We start from the raw sequence: 15,928 nt of genomic DNA, 5'->3' as shown, positions 1-15,928 counted from the left end.
TTATATGCTGCTTCTCATGGGTAAAAATCCCAAAGCCGTGAATAAAGCCAATGATACAAGGTGAAAATTAATAATTAAAAGATATGAAATAACAGGATTTCTTATGGTGCCAATAATTTCAACACATGAGCAGAGGTATTCATATTCTTTTCAGGGCAAAGACTGTTTCACCAGCAGTGGACTGGGAACCAAAGCCAACCAGAATTAAGAAGAACTCCCCTTTTGTCTTTCTTTGGGCTGTCCCCTTTTTATGCTGCTCTCCTCTTTTCCCCCATTTTTCCGTCTCCTTGCTGTGCAGCTCTTTGGCTATAAGTCACCCTGCTCTTGAGATATTTAATGCTAAATTTCTACACTGTTGACTTCCTTGGCTGACATTTTTAGAACATCATATAACCAGAGATACAGGCACTCCTGAAGTACAGTAGATATGATATGAATGGAACAAGAATTACCCCTCTCTGCCACCCATTGTTTCAGGGCAGAGTTTACATTTGGAACCATACCTATTCGTAATATATCACCAGCTGCCACGGTAACATTGGTGCCAATTCCAGACGCCATGAGAACACGTTTTCTTTGACTATTGCTGGATGATCCATTGTGTAGTTTCTGGAATCTTCGTCCTAGAGTAATGGGGACAATTACAGCCCAGGGTTTCCCAGACATAAAACCAAGGGGAGGCTGCTCAGGTTTGAAGGACTTCTTTGGTCTGCTGTTCTCACTATGCTGGTGAAGCCCTAAATGCAGGCAGGGGAATGGCCTTATCTCCTCTATCTACCTTCCCATATATTCATTCTGTTAAAGTCTGCTTTCAGCAGACAGGTGTTTGCCTGGAGCTTCACTGCATATGTCAGCAGGGAAAAGAGGGGGAAATGATGGGCACAGTCACCGGCATTGAAGTCAAAACAGAGAGAGAGCAGAGGGGTCCTTCCTATAGGCTGTCCACTGATGCCACTGCCCCAAATTTGTACTTGCCAGCCAATTGAAGAACAGTTGCTGCCGTAGCATGTCCAACAGCATTGGCAGCTGTGCAAGTGTAAATTCCAGCATCTTTGGCCGAAACATTGCCCAGGAATAAGAAGGAACTGTTAGCTATTGGGAAAGCAGAACTTCTTGGGGAGCTCTGCTTTTTGAACCACAGGACTTCAGGTTGGGGAATACCTGCAAGGCAAAGGCAAAACATGTTTAAAGGTTAATGTTTAGCCAAAGCATTCCAACAGAACATCTTCCCCCTATTTTCAGATTTGAATTACACCACATCAACTTCTCATGTGATTTGGGATCAAATTGTAGCCACTTAACTATTGATAACCAAATATGCCTAGCAGCTTTCAAAGCAGGGAACAAAGATCTCTGTTTATATACCTAGACCCTAATGCCTGCCAAGATTGCAAAAGTGCTACATGTTTGCTTCCAAGTGAACCCAGAGAGGAAAATAATCATAATAAACCTAATTCCAGAAAAATACAGATGCTAAGATAAAAACCCAATGATATTGTTGACAATTTGGCAGGTTAAAGCCTGCATCCTCATAGGGTAATTGCAATTTAGCCAAAGATATTCTAGGGATTTTAGCATGTCATAAAAATTTTCCGGATCACCTATCTGAATTAACATTGGTATCTCTCTTAAGATATATATTAATCTTAATTATTAATTATATAGCGTTAATTTTATCCCCAAGAATAGGAATTTTGACCATCAAATTAAATCCACTGAAATTACATCTATACATTTAGACTATTTAATTTAATGCACTGTAGTAAACTTTGGGAAAGATATAAACTCAAGTATTTACAATTGTAAATCCTAATCTCCTGCAATAGTCCATAGATACAATAGATTCTAGTGGCAACAGAATAGACTTATTCCAATTAGTAGTATAGCCAGAATATAAACCATATTGCTTCAACAAGCAAACGAGTAAATGGAATCTAGGCCTCATTATATTGAATCTTGGGAATCCCAAATACGGTTAGTTTGGCTCCAAATCCTTTGTTATCCGCATTTCTTTCTACACAGCCCAGCCAGTGGTGACCAAAACCTAATTACAATCTGAAGCAGCCTCCAGGTCCTAATTCCAATTTGTAGTTATAATAAATCCATATCAGGGTCATGTTGCAGAAGCCAGCAGCAACTACAAACTGCCGAATTATCAAGCTTGGGCTGGCCTGGCCTTAAAAAGCTTTCCAATTTCTGCTCAGCAGCAACATACTTTGGAAGCATTTTGCTCTGCTCCTTGGATGCAAACAAAGTCTCTTTCTCCCACATGGGAGGGTTAGTGCCTTCTTCTAAGCAGCATCTCCACCTCCAAAAGCGAACGCTTGGATCTTCTCAGACTTCAACAGCATAAGCACATTGGCCTCTTTCACAAGTTGCCTTCAATTTGCTCAGCTATTGCTTTCAAGCCAAGCGTGTCCAGAGAGACAGCAGATCTAGCGTTAACAGCAGATTATAGTCATTTCCAAAAACGCCTTCTAAACCATCTGTTTAGAAATATCTCTTAACTATGACCTAAATGGAAACCTCTTAATCTTACACAAAACATTATTCCAGTGATAATGGCCCAATTCACACATTGTGATAAGATATGATTTGCTTAAACCTGTAGTTTATTGGATGAACCACAATCGGCTGGGCTTGCACAACACACACCGTTTAAAGTCAAATCACATTATAGTTTAACATCCTGTATGAATCCAGCTAACGTCTTGCTCATCAGGTATTCCCTTACCAGAGTACCACAGGAGATTTTAAAGATGTATATAAACCACCTTGTATTTAGGATTAGAATATTTATTCATTTAATCCAAGAAAGACTGACTTGTAGCATCTCTCCAAGCTCCTGGCTTGAGGTATATGGTTTTCCCTGTTATCAGGTTTCTTTTTTTTTATCCGAAGATGTTGGCAATCAAACGTGGGACGTTTTGCAATGCATACAAATGGCTGCTTCTCCATACGAAGCCTAACTATTAAGCTAGGCTGAACACACTCTTTTCACACACCATTTTGCCAAATTGCTTTACAGGCCATTTCTTCATGATGTGCAATGATCCTTGAGAGAAGCACTTCAGCATCTCAGTCAGAAGCTCTGCACTTTGCTGTTTGCGCCTTCCATTTTCTCCTCAGCATCATGCGAATTTTTGAAGCCAGGTGTTTTTATGGAAAATAAAAGTGTCCATCAGAAAGCCATCAGAAAGGAAATGGTTCTGCAGGGTTCCGGGGATCTTAACTCTTAGGCAGATGTTATCTCCAGGTTGGTTGTGTGGATTGTTTAAAGAAAAGGAAAAAATGAGGCAACAACCGTTTGAGAGGACAAGTGATTTAAGCAGGAAAGATGCCAGACAAACAATTTAACCCACACTTCAAAAAGAACTCTTGAAATTAGGAAGAGCTTTTTTTTCCGACCCAGAACCTCTTTGTGCTTGCAGTCAAAACACCTTTGCCCGAGGTTCTGACACCTGCTCTGCGATTTTGCAGCTAGAGTCAAATTCTTTCTATATAATGCATATTTTTCCAAAGCTACTTCAGGAAATCCACCCACACCACAGAGAGATTAAGACAGGCATGTATGTAGACAATAAATTAATTTAAATTACTGCCTAAGGATAAAATAATTTTAAAAGAATTCATACAAAGTCTTGTAAATTATTTACTTTATGCAATGTTTTATCATTTCAAAATTTATAATTATGTTTTTTCCACTAACCTACTCGTTTTCTATTTGAATAATTGAAAGTAAATGTGTTCTGGTTTGCAATTCAAGAAATCCGTTTTTGATGACCTCATGTCAACATGAGACCTGAAAACAACCCTGGACTGGATTAAACAGTCGTATCTCACACGGCTAACATTATAAAGGTGTTATAATTATTTGGCATATGTATTCTGAAAAAACATCACAAACCGGTCAGGAGGAATGTACCTCATTAAAAGGCTTCATGGAAGTAAAACCTGATTGAAAGAGGCCCTATAAACCATAAAACATTCTGATTCCATATACATGCACGCAAGTGGGTGGTAAGAGGAAGATAGTCAGAAATTGTAATTGGCTCAAGATCTCAGCAGTATTTAAATCCACATCCTCTAATCTAGTACTTCCAGAATCTGAGCTTCAGTTTCCATAATTCCTTAGTTGAAGTCCAATATATCAGGACTGAACCTTATTGGAGAAATCTGGTTGAACTTTCTCAAAAAAATGAGGAACATTAAGAGAAACCTTGAAGCAGTACAAAACAGCTTAAAAGGTGTACCTTACTAAATCAGTCCAGGTCGGGTAGAACACAGTGGATCAGAATAACAAATAACAAATTAGACTTACAAAGGAAGGTATCTTGGTAGACTGTGTTCTAAGAATTTAGGAAAATGAGAGGTGAGAACTGGGAAATTTTCAAAAAACTTTCAGAAAACACCACTTAGAATTTCAGGATGAAAGAATAACTATCAATGCATGTTAATGCAGTCATCTTCTTTCACCAGTAGATGGTGAACTATACACAGACGCACAGAGAGAGAGAGAGAGAGACAGAAAGAGAGAGAGAGAGAGAGAGAGAGAGAGAGAGAGAGAGAGAGAGAGAGAGAGAGAGTAATAGGCAGGCAGGCACGTGATTTGGAAATTTGGAAGAAGCACTTTGGATCTTGAGCAAGTGGAAGCACAGCACCTCTCCGCTATTCATTATGGCAGCCCCTCTTTTTTTAGGCATCCATGAGAGCTTGAAAAAAGGTGCGGTTGCTTTACAGAGTCAGTTCATTAAAGTTAATGCAGCTTCTAAAGCACCCACCATTTTTTCCCCAGATTCTTGCAGAAACCTCAAAAAGCAGGGCTGTTTTAACAAAGAGCAGGAAGGTGTTGCACCTGCAAGAGGTCCAAAGCACTTATTCCAAATTATTCTGAAAGCGCAGACAGCCCTAATATCTTTCTCAATTTTCAGTTATTATCTAGTTTAGTTATATTAGTGAAAACTTCCGATTTTGGGATCACTTATTTAAAAAAAGCATGCAATACTGGAATTATAGATTACATGCGTAGTATAGTTATAAAATGAAAGCAACTGGCCGTAAGTAGAGGGAACATCTACCTATCCTTAACAAAAACCTCCTAACATTGACTTTAGTCTGTGTGCATCCTACATTTCAAAGGGACAGTAGAAATAGCATTTCTATAAATGTTTTCTGGTGCACTGCAACCACAGGAAAACCAACTTGCTCCCAGTTAAGCGTGCACAGGATGGCAGTCATGTTCCATAAACTTAACAGTAAAATTTTATTAGGGGCTTGTTTGTTTTGAATGTCTGTGTTTTATTATGAAGTTTTCAACTTCACAGAAACAGGCAAAAACATTATGATCAACTTGTGCATTTCAAAATGTATCATATGCCATTGTGGGTACCAAAGTATTCAGTTGGAAAAAGTGCATTTGTTTAATAAGGTAATTAAATCAACAGTAGCAGATGCAAAGGGTAACTAGGAAGAAAGAGGAAGTTTCATTGTTTTCTCCTTCTACCCAGTGTGATTTTGCTCATGAGTGCTAGGGAATAGGTTGAGATGACTGTGAAAGTATGTATTACTGCACCAAAACCTCCTTGGCACATGCATGCATTGCTCCATCTCCAACTGGGCAGTCCATGTGAATGAAAACATTGCCCACACACGCCCTATGGCTCAAATTAGTTTCTATCCTAGAATTACCTGCACTCTGGTCCTGCCAACCTTTGGGGAGGATAACTTCCAACCTGGCACAGTCAAATATGTTTCTGGGCTCTTAATAAAAATGTATGTACCCTTTTCCAAGCCAATGACACTTGTCTTTCATGAACTTCTTGGAGGTCTTCACGTGTACTAGTTTGCAGGGCTGCACACCGCTGCAGATTCACAATCAAAAAGGCGCTTTGGGATGTGTGGGTGTGCGGGTACTGTGACACCTATCTGCCACTCCTTAAACCAAGCATGTCTTTTTCTGGAACAGCACTGTGGCTGAAAAGTCATGAGGTCTCAGGACAAGATGCAGTTGCTTTAACAAGCTGTTAACAGGTGTGACATTCACACTATCAATGCTCAGAAGAACTTCATTTTGCCTTTGAATACAAAGGGCTTGCCAGACCTTTGAAATTATATTTGTTCCAAGTAAATTTTTATTTCATTTCCCATTTCCCACTGCCACTTTTTTTTAATCTTGGCTGTCAGTTATTTTATTTATTTTTTAATTAATTTATTTATTTTAGAAGACCTATACTGTAACAACATCCTTGGGCAGTACACAACACAGTAAAAACAACAGAAGCCCCCAAACCCATGGAATTAAAATCTATAAAAGCTGTATAAAAACTCATGGTGCCCCAGGGCAGCACTCTCCCACAGACACCATCTTGCTGGGCTCCAGCCTCATCCTACCCCAATGCTTGTACCCCTTACCCTGGAAGGCAAGGAGGGGGGGCTGATGGATCATATGTATTTTATTTTCATTGATCTTATGTATTTTATTTTCATTGTCAGTTGTGTTTTTAACTGTGATAGCTCCACCATAGTGAGAAGAGTAGTCATACAAATCAAATCAAATAGATAAATATTTCTATTCTTATTTTTGGTCTAGTCATTGTCGTCTTCTTCTTCTTCTTCTTCTTCTTCTTCTTCTTCTTCTTCTTCTTCTTCTTCTTCTTCTTCGGTAGCAATTTAAAGAAAAATAAAAGTTCTCTCACCCCCCCCAAGAGAACAAAATTAAGCTTGTGAATATCCCAGCTATCTTTAAGCACAATTAAAACAAACCTAAATGCAGCAGTGATAAAAATGTATCTGCTCCCAAAGTCCATCAAAAGAGCACTCTAGATGATTCTACAGAGGAACTGAGGTAGGGAATCTGGGGCCCTCCAGATATTGCTAAACTACAGCTCCCAGCATTCGTCACTAGTGGTCATGCTAACCAATGTTGCTGGGAGTTAGGGTTCATCAACATCTAAAGAGCCACTGGCTTTTCACCCTGAATTTCTTAGATGAGTGAATCCTACAATAGTGGAGCCATGCCAGAAATGACCCTCTTGAAGAAGCCAAGACAGAACCTGGAGCAGAGACTCATCTGCAGATATCAATGGGCTGCTGTGAGTGGGTGCCACCTATATACAATACTGAGTGACTTTTGCTCTTTGATCAAGTAAATTTAACTTTGGATGATCTGGGTGTCCCTGTCCATAGAACAAAGTAAACCCAGGTGTCAGAAATACACAGAAAACAAATAATGGAATTCAAGGAATTTTAAAAACATCCTGCTCCTCTCATATGAGTACTTTACAAACTGGCAAGCAGGAGAGTCCTCTTTTATGAAATGGCATTGACCGGTCAATTCTGCAAACTTTTGTAGCTTGGGCATCCTGCAAATCTCATTCTCTCTTTTTTTTCCTCTACAGAAGTTACAGTTTTCTGGCTCTGCAGGCCAATTCTGCCACAAAGATTTCTTGCAGGTTGGAAAAAGCAAGCTTGAAGATCAGCATTTTCACCTATGGCTCATTGTGATGTGGATTAATGAGAGCCTCACAGAGGCTAAACAGGGAATTAAAACAAAATAGAACATGGAGGAAAGGGAGTGCTGCTGAATTTCTTAGAAACAAAGCAGTGGGCTGTGAAGTCAAAACTGTTAAAATTGTCTACAGCTCTGGGGACTGTTATACACACTTGGCCACAGATGGTCTCATTGAAGAACTCCTTGGAAGAGCCTGGGCATATGTGAATGCATGCCAGGGCAGGAGGGATAATGTGAATGGAAGGGAAAAGGTACAGGATGCATAAAGAGAAGAGGCATCATAAAAATGCATGTTCTGCCATTCATTTCTCTAGCCCTTGGCACTTTGTTTTGACCTTCATGTGCTGCCCAAGAGGTATGATGGACTTGCTAGTCTGGGATGAGAGGGTTTAAGCATTTAGCTTTACCTTTGACTGCACATTTCAGCAGAATGTTTGACCCTGTTCTCGCTAGGACTGTACCTCCAACAGAGACAGAGAGATTCTGAAGCTCAAAACTGGCAATGCTTTTTTCAGAAGACAAGATCACAGGAGCCTCTGCAAAGGAGAATAGACAGGGAGAGAAGCAGTGAGAAATGAGTCCCAGAATTCTGCCTTCTTGTCAGACCCATTGACAGACCCTCAAGATGGAGTTATGCAGTGTCAGAGAGAGGAATTCAGCTGGAGAGAGTTGCCCGTAGTCTATTTTTGCTTATTCTCACTGGCTGCATTTTTTCCCTCTCAAATTATGGTAACTACTAAACCTCAGAAAGGAATGTTTAGCGACCTTTGGTGAAAAATGTTCTATGCAAATCCCCTCACATTTCATTTAATGCGAAAATGAATGCTTAAAAACACTCTCCAAGAGTCACTTTCCCCCTTTTCCTTTTACTGATATTTATTCATTTATTTTATTTATTTATTAAGTTTCGATGCCGCCCATCTCACTTTATAAGTGACTCTAGGCAGCTTACAAATAAAAAAGCGATAAAAACAGTAAAAAAAAATCTTTACAAAAAATATACAGGGTTAAAAGACGGGGAACGCATCCTATTAATAATTTCTCTATTTTAGGCTAAGTATTTCACCCAAAATAAAATCACAAAACAAATTCATGTCATGGAACAGAGGCCAGGAGAGACTATGTCTTATTGAGAGATGATTCATGATCAATAAATAATTGCAAATAGCAGCACTAAGTATTACCTGCGTAGAACAGTGCCGAACTCTCCATATCTGAAAAAAACTCATTGTCTACTGTGCAACGATACACCCCCATTTCTTTCCCAGTAGGATTCAAAATTTGGACTCTGCCATTTGTTTCCAAAATCACTCTGCAAAATGTTTAAGAATAAGATTTAATAAAGAGAAGTAAATATTGCTTCATGAGAGCCATAATTAATAGTCCATTCAGTCTCCACGCCACTATCACAATTGTCCTGGATCATCAGGAAAAATGTACAAGCCAACACCTGCACTTTGTTATACAGCTTGCTCCTCAAAAAGGTATACTCATTGTATTCATTAAGGAAGAGTGTGCATGAGAATCAGTATACTGGGGGGAAATGTGCAGATGTGCACACAAAGCATGATTCCGCATGTCTTGCTTGTGGCTTTGATGTTTGTGTCCTCTGGCCTTACTGCAAGTTTTAAATATTCAGTGTGCCACCTTGTCAGTCCTTTCAGAAGACAGCTCTGCACCAGAAAACCCTAAATCTGCCTAAATCTCATCTGTCTTTTGCTTTTTTATTTTAGCAGAGATTATCTGCTCTCTTGGTTTTAAATTGGTTAATTCAATGTGTACATGTAGTCTAACCTAGCTGAAGGGTTTAGGCTTCTGCACAATTTCAGGATCAGTATCCTATTGCTACTCTTTTGAGTTAAAAAGGGAAAGTCAACTTTCACTTCTGGTGGCTATGTGGACTTTTCTATGTTCTGTTGTTGTTTTAGCAAGAATGCTGAAATGGGTTGACAGTGGCTTCTTTGAAGATGCTTTTCTGATTTCCCAATCCTCACTATACCACTGGAATTTCCTGGTGATTCTCCCATCTAAGTACTAACCAAGCTTGGCCATGCTTAACCTTTTGAAATCAGCCAATGTCAGCTAGATGCTCCCATATGTAAACAAAGGATTCACAGCAGTAAGTGCTAAATATACAATATGTCAAATTAATCAGTCCAACAACAATTGGGAATAAGCTTCCAAATGGGACACAGAGATATTTGCTTCTCAGATTGATGTGGTTTATTTGGCATGTTCATCAGTGCTCAAGTGTAAAGATAAGCCCCTAGCATTTTCATGTACCTTCTTAAATATACCCTTATGCCTTTTAAACCAGCCAGAATATACTACATGCCACATATTTGCAGATCAGCAATTACTAGAAACATCTGTGAATGCTACAATAAAATCAGGTTGACCTGTTTAATATTCAGTGTCCAAAATATTGGTCTTTGATTTATAAGTGGCCTATGGATGGTGCTCAGTTGAAATGTGGATTTAGTGGGAGGACTAAAAGAAAGCCAGAAAGAGAAAAGGGAAAGAGATCTTCATAATTGGAGGAGTAAAGGAAAGATCATTATGTCAGTAACTTAGCATTCTGAACAAGAAAGAAATGGATCCAAGACATCATATGGAGTTTAAAATGGGTCCTCAAATTGTCTAAAAGACCTTGAAGCCTAAAGGCAAAATGCTAAGTCTACAATTTAAGAAGGAGAATTTTCACAAAGATACTGTTATCTGTCTATAACACAATGATATATTATGAGATATAACAAAAATCATTCAGGTGAATGCAGAATTGCTGAAATATTTAATTTTACTTACTTCTCAAAAGGCTTTAAAGGTATTCCATCTTTGGTCCAGGTATATTTAAGATTGCTAACTCCAGCAGTTTCACAAAGCAAATTTATTGTGCTGACATTCTTGGTTAAAAAATAGGTACCCCCAATTTGCAGAGTTACAGTTTCATTTGAACAAACCTTTGGCCCTTCCTTTGGCCTGACAATAATTGCACCTTTTGAGTTACTCAGTACCGGGTTGCCTATAGTTTTTGTGCTGAGATTATCAGTCATTTTTTGGGATTTGTCGAGTTTCCTGGCAGGGAACTTCTCATTTTCTGACTCCTTTTGGTTTTTAGGAGTGGACTGTGATGGTTTCAGCAACTCAGCAATCAACTGATATACAAACTGGGAAGCCAAATCATTGTTAATTTCTCCAGCTTCAATAAGATGGCTCAAATTTTTTATCAGCTCTTCAAAATGGATTGTATCCATACTGTAAGCATTAGGTAAAACAACTGCTTTGAGTGGCTTAGTTGTGAATTCATGAGAGCTGTATCCTTCTGCCGAAGTTCTCCTCTGAGTTTTAAGATGTTCTAAGAAGGGCTGGTCATTCACTTGTCCATCACGCAGATACTGTTGATTTTTCTGGTTCCACAACTGCCACATCTGGCTTATTTGGTGCCATTTTGCTCCAAAGCTGTTGGCCTCATTGTGCTCTGTATTGCCACTCTCACCTGTGTCTTTCCTGCTAGTGGTAGGTTCTAGTAGCCTGTTGCTAGTGCCAATGAGTTTAAGAACAAAGATCTCCTGGGCAGATCCTGCAACACACTTATACACTCCAATATCTGAAGCTTCAAGACTATTGATCTTGAGAGATCCTGATTTGGTGACACCAAGCCGTTTAGAAATCTGGAGTGGCTGTCCATCTTTCTCCCACTGGATAAGTGTCTTCTGGAATCGCCGAACAGGGCACTTGATGATAACAGATGTTTTGGGAAGTAGATAAGCTCGGCTCCCAACAGTAAAATTAATGCGTTTCTCTTGCCTTGTCTGAATGTAGACTTTGTGGATACCAAGTATCTGTGGCTTGTCAAAAAGTGTGGGCTTCTTTTCTTCTTTTATATCTGAAATTGCAAAGGTATGCTGAGAACAGATAATTGCTTTTCATTTTCACTGTACCATATATTCTTCTTTAAATGCTGGAAACTCAGTTTCCCTAGAAGTGTTTCAGATCAGTATTTATCTGGATGGAATCTAGAGAGGTGAATTTGGGAAACTAATATTCTAATCTCAAAATTGTTATTGGGAAGGTCAACCAGACTTTGAAGCAAGCAATGCATCAGTGAGGCAGTAACTTAGAAGGATAGCTAGAAAGAATCCCAGTATGCTCACTTTCTACAGGCAAAGAGAAAGGGAGGGTTACACACAAGAACATGATGAAACATGCATTCCCTCAACCTGCATTCTGAAATGAGTCTAATATTTTCACTACAGCACTGCAGCACCTTTTTAAAAATAGCTGTTTATCTTTGTGAAAATAAGCATACCATGAACAAGTGTTCTAGACCAACCATACTTTTTTACATATATGGGCAGAGACCACTCAGTTGTGAGCTGCACCCTACAACCAGAGATTGAACCATCCAATGATAGCTGAAACATGATTCTGCTCATTGTGTATCTTGGCGGTAGGGCAATGTTTAATATAAACCATCTAGAAACTGATCTTAGATGACAGTTTCTTTAGGCCTCCTTCCCTTTTCAAAACATGTTTCTGAACTATTAGAATCAACATCCTTTTTTTGTTTCTTTGGACTATGTTCCTTCATAACATATATTACAACTACAGCAGAACTTGACATTTCTTTAACATCACTCTCCACCAAACAATCTGCTGACTGGACACACTGCCGTACAAATATACATAATTAAATAAATTCAGATATATATGCAGCTCAAAAATATTTTATGAAATACTGGGCCAAGGACATTCCTTTAAGTCCATGGAGCTTCATTTGAAGTATTTTTTCTACCTCAGGATCTTGGCATGTTAACCGGGCAATAAAGTCCCCAAAAGAAGTTTGGTATTATGAACAAATCAATAATTATTTCAACTCCTTTTGTTGGATGAATTGTTTTTAATACAATGTTGAGGAATGAAGCTAAGCACCCAGCAAAAGTCATTAAAACCAAATAAATGCTTCCATTGGGACTCTGTTTGCTGCCAAACTAATATCGCAACATATTCTTAGTGTCAGTGTTCAGATTTTCAAACAATTGATAGCAAACAGTTACTCTGAGTTTTAAACCAGATCTCCTGCCTGATAAATAGCTCAGAGGAAATTCTGTCTTACCATTTAGATATTACAAATTGCCATATAGTCAAACCCTATTCAAAATCTATACTCACACACACACACACACGGCTTTCCCAGCCAAACAGACAGCTTCTACATTACAATCCACACTGAGGCCCACATGGAGAACAGATATGCTTCTCATTTTCATATGCAGAGATTTAAAATATAAAGGGTGCATGAATAATACATGTGGGGTGAGAGATAAGCCAAGAGTCAGCAGTTCTCAGGGCAGAGATGTCAGTTATATCAACAACCACTAAGCTTCAAGGTCATGAAGCACAGGGCCAAGTGTGTTGAAAGGTTGGCAAGGTGGGAAGAAGCAATGGCTTTAAACAAACAGGGTTACCAGAAGGAACTGCATCCTCATACTGAGAGAAGGCAATCAACCGTACAATGTAGTTTCATTCTAGTTTGCAATAAAAATTCTTCTCTAGTTGTACTTTGTCATGTATCTGACAGACTTCAGCCAAGTACAAGCCTAGTAGCTAAGTTAAGCTACATGAAGCCAGGGAACTGAAATTTACGGTTGATTCTGATATGTATCTTACAGGTACTAGACTCAGTCAAAAACGTAAGAAAAATCTTGTTGTATCAAACCAGCTGTTCCCAACAATAGCCTCCATGGAGGTTATGAAGGTATTTCAGAAGAATAACCTGTCTTCCCACTTGAGCAAAAGCTTTGTTTGTATTTCTTTCTGTGCCCACCTTTTCATTATGGCTTCAGATGACTCTAGTCCTGCTGAGACAATTATCTTGTACCTCTCACCAGCTAAGTTCACTGGAGGCTATCCAAGGTCCTGATTGATCCTCAAGAGAATCCACAGTAATTATATTAGTATGAACTGACCTGGTCTAACATGATTTGTCATACTTTGATTTACTTCATCAGCTTTTAATTGATGTACTAGACTTATTTTAATTTCAATCTGCCAACAGCCTATTTTTCTACTGGTTTCAAAGTAGGGATGAAAACATTTCTTCTGGTTGGCTAAATTAATTATTATGGGATTTACATGGTTGGCTGCCAAATGCCGATTGCTATTGCATCTCTGCAGTCAAATACTGTGACATATTGACTCTGATTGCAATATCTTTATTTAATCTGATCCTAGAGCACACTTTATATTCATGCCTTCAGAATAGCAGGACTCTTTAGATGAGAAAGCAATGAGTGGAATATTAAATACCCATCAGAATTGTTAGAGATCTTGGCAAGGCACACATAGAGAAGATGGTAAGGCAGGGACGAAGAACAGAACAGAAAGAGCTCATGTATACTAACAAGCATAATAGAAGAAGTGACTCTGAAGGGTTAAAGTCAAAGGAAAAGCAAAGCAAGTAGCAGAAACAATGTTGACCAGGTTTCACATACACAGGACATTCTAGCCCTTCTCTTGACCAACTGACATGTGTTGTGCAAAACTAAAAGTTATCTTACACTGTAAATCTAATGCAGTAATAACTGCCAAGTTGAAATATCCCTCTACTTCCTCAATCATGGAATCTTCAAATGCGCCATTTTCCCCAATATAGCCCAAACTGAGAAAGTGAACAAGCGTTTTTTTCATCTGATTTTATTGAGGAAGATAGAGAACCAACACCTGCCTCTGAACTATAATTTTTGGGGCAGAAGAGTTGGACAAAATAAAAGAGGTGAAATGTATATCTTGAAATAAAAAAGTCAGAATGGAAGAATCCACAAATCAAGACAGTCTCCATCCAAGAATTCTTTTCAAAGAAAGGGAAAAAAACCCCTAAGATGTGAAATTGCTGATCTAAAAAAAACCATGCAATTTGTCACTTGAGTTAGCTTTTCATACCACAGGATTAGAATGCAGCTAAAAAGTGCCAGTGTTTAAAGGCAATCCAGAGGGAATCTGGGCAATTACAGGGGGGTTAGCTTAATGTCTGTTTCAAATACATTTTGCTAAAAGCACTACAAAGATGAGAAATGATTACACATGCAGATGAACAATAGTTGCTGTGGAAAAATCAACACCAGTTCCACAAAGAAAAGTCTTCAAGGGTTTCAAATAACTGCAGGGAGAGGTGTTCTGGAGGAGACTATGTACTTAGGACTCACCCATTTCTCTTTTCACAAATTAAGGGCACTTTGTGATCATGGGACAATAGGATATAACCATGGATTCTTAATGGGAGGGTCTGGCATGGGGGTTACATCTTGGGATAAATTGAATGTTTTTAAATCTCGGGTGCCCTGGGACTTTTCCCCCTCGCAGGCATTCGTGAAACAGCATCACTTACTTTTGCAGGCATTCCTGTGGCAAGGCCTTACAAGTGGGGGCGCTGGGAAGCCGCTACACAGGGATCCATTTAATGCCAGATGCTGGCCTCTGGCAGTAAGCTTTTGGCAGGTGGCTTTCCTCCTTTGCATGCCAACCCCACAGCTTACAGAGCACTGCAAAAGGAAGAATGTAATCAAAGTGTGCCAACTTTAAATAAAAATGAGGTACACGCCACCTCATTCTTAAAGGGTTACTCTTTCATTGGATTGCCTCAAAGAGCACTGGATTAGGAATGAGAGGGAAGGGAGAAGAGAAAGAGAACAAGAAAGAGAATCCAGGTATAAATAAATTATTTAAAAGTACTCTTATTTTAAGCTACACACCCTAGACCATTGTCCCACCACCAGCTGAGGTGGGCAGTCTATATTTGCGCAGGCTCTGGAGCTTGGCAGTCTAGGTTCAGGGCACTTCTCATTACTGAGTTTCAGAACACTTCCATCCATCAACAACTGCTGGCAGGTCACCTTGCGATTCTGGGTGCCTCCACCACAAGTCTGGGAGCACTAAGAACAAGAAAGGGAGCCATAAAAATCACAGGAATTGATATGCTTTTCTTTATATGGATGATACTGCCTGTAGCTCACTCCTGGAGCATTACCAATATATTTTTTTTTTTAGGCCAGAGTTATATTTGAACCAAGTAGTGTCTGATTTATATTGTTCTTCAGAGCACAGGTAGAGAATGACATGAGTCAAGTCATTTCAACATACTTTTAAAAAGATCTTATAGAAATATTGTCTCAGCAGCACCTGACTTACATTGTGTGGGCCCAGAGGTCAGACCTGGTTAATACTTGGATGGAAGCATGAAATCCTAGGCTGCAGGCTAAACTGAGAAGTCCAACATCCTGGAAAATGCAATGGTAAACCACTTCCATACGCCTGTCACTAAAACTACATGGACAATCTATGAAGTCACCAGGAGCCTAGCCTGGGAAATTGAAAAAAAAAAAACATTATTTCTGCCAAGAAAGCTATTTAGATGAGACC

General features: G+C 39.1%; 1 protein-coding gene across 4 annotated transcripts in view; it reads right to left on the bottom strand.

The window, feature by feature from the left end:
* Nucleotides 1-15,928, bottom strand: part of ADAMTSL3 (ADAMTS like 3) — a 177,169-nt gene that overhangs the window by 10,403 nt on the left and 150,838 nt on the right. For 3 of the 4 annotated variants that reach the window (XM_088148615.1, XM_088148614.1, XM_088148613.1), the window contains exons 19-25: nt 15,262-15,441; nt 14,898-15,051; nt 10,316-11,396; nt 8,695-8,822; nt 7,918-8,046; nt 976-1,161; nt 504-623 (exon numbers count right to left, since the gene is read on the bottom strand). In XM_088148615.1, the coding sequence (XP_088004741.1) occupies nt 504-623; nt 976-1,161; nt 7,918-8,046; nt 8,695-8,822; nt 10,316-11,396; nt 14,898-15,051; nt 15,262-15,441 (1,978 nt within the window). The remainder of the gene's footprint in view (nt 1-503; nt 624-975; nt 1,162-7,917; nt 8,047-8,694; nt 8,823-10,315; nt 11,397-14,897; nt 15,052-15,261; nt 15,442-15,928) is intronic. The other variant, XM_088148616.1, reaches the window with a different exon arrangement.

Source organism: Python bivittatus, unplaced genomic scaffold (genome assembly GCF_059951505.1).
Source record: "Python bivittatus isolate LINGU-HERP-01145 unplaced genomic scaffold, Pbiv_v1 ctg000530_np1212, whole genome shotgun sequence".
NCBI classification, from domain to species: Eukaryota; Metazoa; Chordata; class Lepidosauria; order Squamata; family Pythonidae; genus Python; species Python bivittatus.
Note: the sequence above shows the minus strand (reverse complement) of the source record. Positions and strands in the feature narration are given on the sequence as shown.